We start from the raw sequence: 7,532 nt of genomic DNA on the forward strand, positions 1-7,532 counted from the left end.
GACTTAGTTTCTCTTCTGTCTTTGCCTGCTTTCCCCCGGCAACAACCCCACCAGCACCAACCATGGTTCAGACCCCGAGGAGCACCCTCATTCCTTCAGGTACAGAAAGTGAGCAGCAATGGTTGCTTCCATCAGTCGGGCTTCAGCATGGTGCCACAAAGTTTAATTTTTACTTGTGGGACATGCATGTCAGAGTGAGAAATGCACATCTTGTGTATCTGGGGGTAGTTCTGCTGAACTACAGTTCTCTTCTTGAGAGGGGAAAAAGAGGTGTCATAAAACAGGCATATAGCAAAATGCAATGCGCATGCATGCTTGGGATTTCTAGCACTAGCTAGGGTTTTATTACCTATATTTGTTTAGCTGTAGTTCTTATTAGCCATAATATCTTTTCTACTCCAGTGCAAATTTCTACCTACAGGATTTGATCTACCTGTGCCCTGTCCACACCTTTGATAAAATGGAAGCACATTATTGAGTGCATGGAGACAAATCAATTCTGCTCTCAGAGAGAGCTGATCAGAAATGATAAATCTGGGGGAGGTTAGATTATTCACTGAATAACATGCTCTGAAAAGTTTAAAAAAAAAAGAAAAAAAGCAAAAAAGCATTTTTTTTCCTAATGAGGTTGTTTGTGACCCTTTGATCACCCCCATCACCATGTGACATTCTGGGTGTCTCATACATACAGTTTCCTTTGGCAGTGGTCTTGGGCACCACAAGCGTGTTACATATACATGCCCCGCCAAATGACTCATCTGGTCCTTGGTACATTTTGCTCAGATGGAGACTGCATAGTTCTCTTGTCAGACCTTTGAAAGCACAACTCATCGCAGTCTTTCTATACACTAGGGCACGACCTAAGGCATAGGAGCTCTCCTGTCGCAGGATGTAAGCTGAGGTTTTGATTCACTTAGCTGAATCACTCCTCTGTTTTTAAGATGCTGCTAAACATTGAGTGCTTCCTGTGGTGGTTCAGGTGTTCCAGAAACTTAAATACTTCAATACTTTGTAGCATGAGGTCATGATGAGCCAAGCTCCAAGCCTGGATTAACTTTTTGGAAATTAAATTCACTAGCAAAAGTAAGAAAGTAGGACCATTGGACAAATTTCTATGGTTTTGCTTCATGGACTACCTGTGGAAAGCTTTCTCTTTCCTTGATGAAGACAGACATTTCCCAATGATTGCCTGATATACCAATTGTGGCTGAAACAAATTGTTCCCTTCTGGTTGCAAGGTGCTTTAATTCCCCTATTCAGGACCAGATTTTGCCCTCCTCATTCCCTGAGAGTTTATTACTCCTTGACTAAATCAGTGACAGGCACAGTGGCCCTCACTCCTCCAGGTGCCTGTGCCAGTAATAATTTCATTTTCTTTTATTTTCAGAGATTCCAGCAAGTTCAGATGGCAACACTGAGAAATATGATGATATCAGTGATAAGGTAAAACTTCCTCTAAGTTTCAAGAGTGTTTAACTAGAAGCCAGAAGGATGGTTAGACATGCTAGTGATTTTCAATGTTCTCATACTAAAGGGACAGTGTCTGCAGACAGTAGCTTGGCTTTTTGTTTAGAAGCTCAGGAAGTAGCTATTCATCTCTTCAGTGGATAGAGCCAAAGCCTGTGACCATCCCATCTGGCTTGGACACTTCAGAAAAACCTGCTGTAAGAGAGGCAGACATAGCATCCCTTGGGTATGACCAGCGAAAGGCAGCTTAGGAGGGTTGTTACACTTCCCTGTCCCCATTTAAGAGAAGGGTAAGGGTGACTAAGCTCCTATTTTAGACACTTTACAAAGTAATTCATGTTAAGTGGGATGAATCTAGGCCCAAATGTTTCAGAATAAGATTTATTAAATACTTAACAGATAATTTATGTTATCATGATCAACCTGATGTGTCTTCTCCATACTTTGTACAGGCAAGCTCAGAAAAGTGCTGCAAACTCCAGCCCAGTGCAGATATTTCAGAGCTCTTTGTCAGTAGGACAACCCTGTGCTGAATTACTAGGTCTGAAGAAAATGTGCTTCTAAAGCCCTTCAGTTTTTCTCTTCTCCCTTCCAGTTTCCCAGCTATGCCATTCTCATTGCCTGTCTCTTAGTGGTGTCCATTCTTCTCATATCGATGCTCGCATTGTTGTTTTGGAAACGTAAGTATCCCTAAGCACATAATTGATTCATGTTTGTAATGTTGGCCTAGTGCAGATGTCCTTCTGGATCTCTGGTTAATCTCCTGGTAAATCTGCCATGGTCCCTTTTATAGGGGGTTGCTGTCCTTACTCCAGGACTATGTCACCACGAGACCAGGGAGCATAAGTTGGTGGGGATGCAGCAGGAGGAAGCCTATGTAAAAAACCTGTTCACTTGCTTGTTGCAGCTCTGGGTCATCTTGTTAGCTTTTGCTTTGTAGTACTGCAGTCCTGTAGTTTCCTGGAATAGCTCCTGACAGACGGTGTAACTTAAATCAGAATAAGATCCTTTCTTTACTGCTTAGCCAACAGAAATTTTCAACTTGCTGTCTTTGCTTCTGAACTCATTTGATAGATTCATTATAATTATAGATTTATTTTTTGTCATTGTAACATTAATATTATTTTGCTTCTAGGTAAACACACAAAGAAGTTTATAACAAAAAGGTAATCCATTTTGTAATTTCCTATTAAAAGTTCCAGTGTAATTTTTCTTGGAGGCAGAAAGGTATTGGCCACTGATTGTAATGAGTGTAGTATCGGTTTGTGGTGCTGACTACCAAAGTTGTATTACAAGTAAGCTTCAGATAACTTCACCCCAGAAATCAGAGTGGATCCTGGATATTGTGTCTATGCAGTAATGAACAGGCATCCAGAGCACTGGAGAATCTCATCAACTGGTACTTACTGCTGTGTAGTGACCCTAGCTTAAGGAAGTACCTAATCTGCTTTATTCTTTCATCAAATACCAGGGCATGACCCTAGTGGGGTTATTTTAAAGAAATTAAGAGATAAATGGTTATGATGACCAACTGGCAAAATGATTGCTCGGAAAGGGATCAGGGTTTTATGGACAGTCCTCCATGGAGTGGCAATTCATGCCAATACACAAAGAAAGGGTCCCTTAAAGGGTGCTGCAAACCAAGCTTTCCACCGCTAGAAAAATCTTGCAGCTCTTGTGGAACCATTGCCCCATCTCACACACTCCTTGGGTCACACTGAAGTATTTGAGGTGATCACTGAGGTGATAATTTTTAGGCAGATATGAAATATGGAAGTATGATGAGTCACCTTGTGCAGGTGTGACTTGTAAATTCATGTCTTCTGGCTTATCTTGAAAAACAGCAAACTAAAAAAAAGATTTTCTCTAGACAAGCCACAGAGTACTCCAGGGAAGTATCATCCCTTTGCTGAAGACCAATAATTTTTCACTGGTAGATGGTCTACCCACTGAACACCCCACCTAGGACATAAGGATTTTGGGGCAAGGAGGGACTCTTTTCTGAATCCCATGGTGGTTACCCCAGCTGCCATTATAAGATCTGAACAACCCTTTCCTATCCATTAGAAGAATGCAAGCAAGGTAAATGCTTCCCTGGTGTAAAACATAGGCATTACACCATTGAAGTCAGTGGACTCAGTAGTTTCTGGTCTATGTTTCAATGGGAATTTGCTGACAATGCAATAAGAAAGGATGCTCTGAAGCAGAAATGTGCTTTTGCCCCACCCATAATGATCTGTGCTTCTCACTACAGCCTTGGACCAGTGGAAGACCTTGAAAAAGTTTTTAGTGGTGCCGAAGGAGAAAACAACATTTTTTCCCTGTGAAGGGCTCCTACATCATCTGTAGATGCCATGGAAAACAAAAAGGGCCTCTTTCATGCTGCACTGAGAGATGTTTATGAGCTCTCAAAATATCAGTGGATGTAAACAAAGGCCAAAGCTTCAGCTGTGAAAATGTAAAATCTTCGTTCAAATTTTGCTGTGCCACCTTTAAAACTCACTGCATAAAGAAGCTTCTTTGAGAAGTGCTTTATGTATTAGTATTTTTTCTGGCATCTGCCTTCTTACTGATACCAAGTTACAGAATTGAATTTGTTTTTCTTTGTTTTTACTAATGGTCTTCCTTGAATACTGTGAGGAACAGAAGAGAGGAGAAATAACATAGAATGCTGCCTAAGTTGTAATTGCCAGAAAAAAAGAAAAAGAAGAAAAAAATCAGCAAATACAGTTCTTATTGCTTTTATATAATCAAGAGAAAAAGTAAGCCACAAGAATGCTGCAAGTATAAATCAAAAATGCAGATTACCTAAGGGGTACTAATGCTGCCTGTGATTCAGCATGTTTGAATGACCCTTGGAGACTATATTAATAAACTTTATAATTTACCACTAGCAATTGTATTTTTTATGCCACATCCTAAGGCATTTGAACAGGAGTTAGTTATTCCCCAGGTGCTGAAATGACTGGAGTGCTGTCTCAGCTGTCCGAAGAAGTACTGCAGCATTTCCAGTGGTGGGAAAATGCCCAGAACACCAGCCTGCAGGGGAATTTTTCTATCCTGGCCCCACAAACCCTCATACCACTGACTTGTAAATCTGTGTTTCCCTGATCAATGTGCATAGAGGATCCTCAGTCATTTTTTTTGGAGTTGTCTATTGATCCTCATTATGACAACCTACAAAAACCAGCAGCTTTTGTGGTGGAATCTGCTTGGCAATCGAGACCTGCACCATGCAGCCCCAGGGTGCTTCATTTAGGGCCTCAGCATGCAGTGAGCATGGTGCTGTCTGGCTGGGTTTTGTATGGATGAGGCTGGGCTGCCCAGTCCCACCAGTGCTGCCCATTTATCTTTTACAAAAGTTGCAGGTGAGAGGCACAGAACAGAGCACAGCCACATCTTAGAAACTCGGCAGTCCCTTCTGGTACCCATGGGAGGTAGGTGAAACCTCCGTGTTTCTGAGTGGCAGAGGTAAATATCCTGTGATCTCTGTGGAAAGGCTGTGGGGACACTAAAAACAGTGAAGAAGAAGAGATGAAGGGTGGATTTCACCTTCTGCTGCTTCTAGTGAGACAGAAGGGCTGTAGGGGAGAACATTGCTGCTGCTGGGTACAGAATTTTTCTCCAGTTCTTCTCTGCAGGAACAAGCTGTCCCCACACTCCTTATCCCATCCTCAGAGGCACCAGCAGGACTTGCTGTCCCTGTTCCCTTAACTGTGGCATCAAAGAGCTGGGAAGCAGGCTGTGGCTGTTTAGCTGCTCAGATGTATTCCTGTGTTGTGCTTAGAGCTGCCCCTGAGGATGAGGGTGGTTTGGATGCTGTGGGCTGCATGGGCATGTTTGTGGCTGGCACAGGGGACGAGCCCAGCTCCACGCTGGCAGGGCTGATGGGAGCTCAGAGCAGTCCTGGAAAGTCCAAAATCTTCCCTCTTATCCTCAAGCCCTGTAAATGCTGCTGTAACGACAGCTCTGCAGCACTAACCTTACTTTCTACTCAGCTGGGAAAACTGGAGCCTTCAAGTGGCTGCGGGACAGATTGGCAGTGCATGGCAGAGCGAAGCCCATCATTTCACCGCACTGATTGCACCCTTGCTGAGGAGGCTTTTGCTCGTGTTTCAGCTGGATTGAGATTTAAGCTTTAAAAACCAGACTGAATTGGTTACCATCCTGGGGCATTAGCAAAGTGGGACTGGCCATGGAAGCTGGGGGATCACCTATGGGATAATCTACACAGCTTTCATGTATGTCACAGAATCACAGAATATTAGGAATTGGAAGGGACCTCGAAAGCTCATCCAGTCCAACCCCTGCCAGAGCAGGATCACCAGACCAGGTCACACAGGAACACGTCCAGGTGGGTTTTGAATGTCTCCAGAGAAGGAGACTCCACAACCTCTCTGGGCAGCCTGTTCAGTGCTCTGTCACCCTCACAGTAAAAAAGTTTTTCCTTATGTTCAGGTTAAACCTCCTATGCTCCAGCTTGCACCCATTGCCCCTTGTCCTGTGGGGTCCTCACCAGCTCTGCTGCAGTGACTATGGGAACAGCAGGGGAGAAGGTTCAAATCCATGACAGTGGTTGCTGTCTCCATTGCCTGGAGCTCACCAGTCTCTGCTATGGCCACTGCAGGCAACAACAACTTGAAGTAAGAGCCCATTGTGGGGATAGCATTTGATTAGAAGAAAACACTGTGTGGACAGATGGTGTCCATATGTCTGTACTTCCCCGCTAGTCATGCTCTGGGCTGTGGTCAGACTTTTTGACTCTACAGCATCTTCTCGCAGGCCATGAGTTGGGGGAGGCAGGGAAGGTTCCTCTTTGGGGTCCCTCTCAGTCTGGCCCGGGTTCAGCACCTTGCTGCACACCCTGGTCTAGTGGTGCTGAGGGAGGGAGAAGAGAGTCCCCAAACAGAGGATGTGGCCTGCAGGCTTGCAGGTTGGGTTTGCTCAGCTGAGGTCTTCGTCTGTCCCATGCTGGTTAATGCGGCTGCTGCCATCCCAGCACACAGCATGTGCTAAGCCTGGAGGTCTGGTGTCTGACACCACTTCTAGGCATGAATAGCTTGCAAATCTGTGAGGAATAAAAGTCGGAGGAAAAAAAACCAGTCAGTTTTGATGTACTCCTTTAAAAAAAAAAGCTTTTTTAAAAATTATTTTCTCCTTTCTTTTCCCCCCTCTAAGCAAATCTGCTAATTAAGCCACTGCTGTCTTCATTGCAACTTCCAATTGGCAGGGCTGGGCCAATCTTTTTGCTCTTATTAATTAGCTCTGCACTAATGACTTCTTTAGAGCAGGGCTGGCTCTTGCTGGGGAAGGTTCTAGCACATTTGCTGTGGTGCTGGCAGGACTTGAAGGTCCTGCTTTGGAGAGCTGCACAAGGGCAGAAGAAATAGGAGCCAACAAAGTGAGTTTGATCTGAGCAGCCATGTGGAAACGCAGCCCAGAAATGCTGTGGGGAAGCTGTAAGTGTAACTTATGTCGCTGAGCATTTTTATTTTTCTTTTTATACATCCCAATTACTGAGGCTGAAGTTTGGGTTTAGAGTGGCAATTGGAAACAGGGAACCTGGGAGGGCTATATTTAAATGAAGATACATTGAAGTAATTTCTGAGGAACTGACCCTGGCTGTCAGTATATTCAGTGAAAGGTTAAAGCGAGCCTTTTAAAATGTAGCTGGAGGGAAAAGAAATGTTGTTTTCCAAAAGCAACAGAAGCCCCAGAATGCAGTTTCTGGGTTTAGTGAAGAAAAACTGGATGAAAGCAGCAGGTTTTTAGAAAGAAAAGACTTTCAGAGAGTATGTCTTTGGCATCTGGAAATGTTAGTCTTTATTTTTAAGACTTTTACCTTGGAAGGCAAAGAAGTGCACTTGAGTAAAGATAAAGCACTGCAGCCAAGAAAACCCTCTGGTAAGCAGCTTAAAACAGTGCAGAGGGTAGAAGCTGCAAAGCCCACAGGGGCCAGTGCTTTGGACTGGGAAAGCTTTGACAAAAAGCAGCCGGGTCGCTGGCAATGCTGAGGGGCTGCTGCTGTTGTGGGGTGCAGGTTTCCTCAAGAGCTGCTTGGCTGC

General features: G+C 44.1%; 1 protein-coding gene across 1 annotated transcript in view; it reads left to right on the plus strand.

The window, feature by feature from the left end:
• LOC104548687 (T-cell immunoglobulin and mucin domain-containing protein 4-like) overlaps positions 1 to 3,794 on the plus strand; it is a 24,476-nt gene extending 20,682 nt beyond the window's left edge. Inside the window, 4 exon segments of the mRNA XM_010194778.1 lie at positions 1,388 to 1,443; positions 2,063 to 2,147; positions 2,603 to 2,633; positions 3,722 to 3,794. Of these exon segments, the coding sequence (XP_010193080.1) occupies positions 1,388 to 1,443; positions 2,063 to 2,147; positions 2,603 to 2,633; positions 3,722 to 3,794 (245 nt within the window).
• Positions 3,795 to 7,532: the final 3,738 nt, after the last annotated feature.

The sequence above is a fragment of the Mesitornis unicolor genome, unplaced genomic scaffold, assembly GCF_000695765.1.
Source record: "Mesitornis unicolor isolate BGI_N332 unplaced genomic scaffold, ASM69576v1 scaffold14311, whole genome shotgun sequence".
In the NCBI taxonomy this organism is placed as follows: Eukaryota; Metazoa; Chordata; class Aves; order Mesitornithiformes; family Mesitornithidae; genus Mesitornis; species Mesitornis unicolor.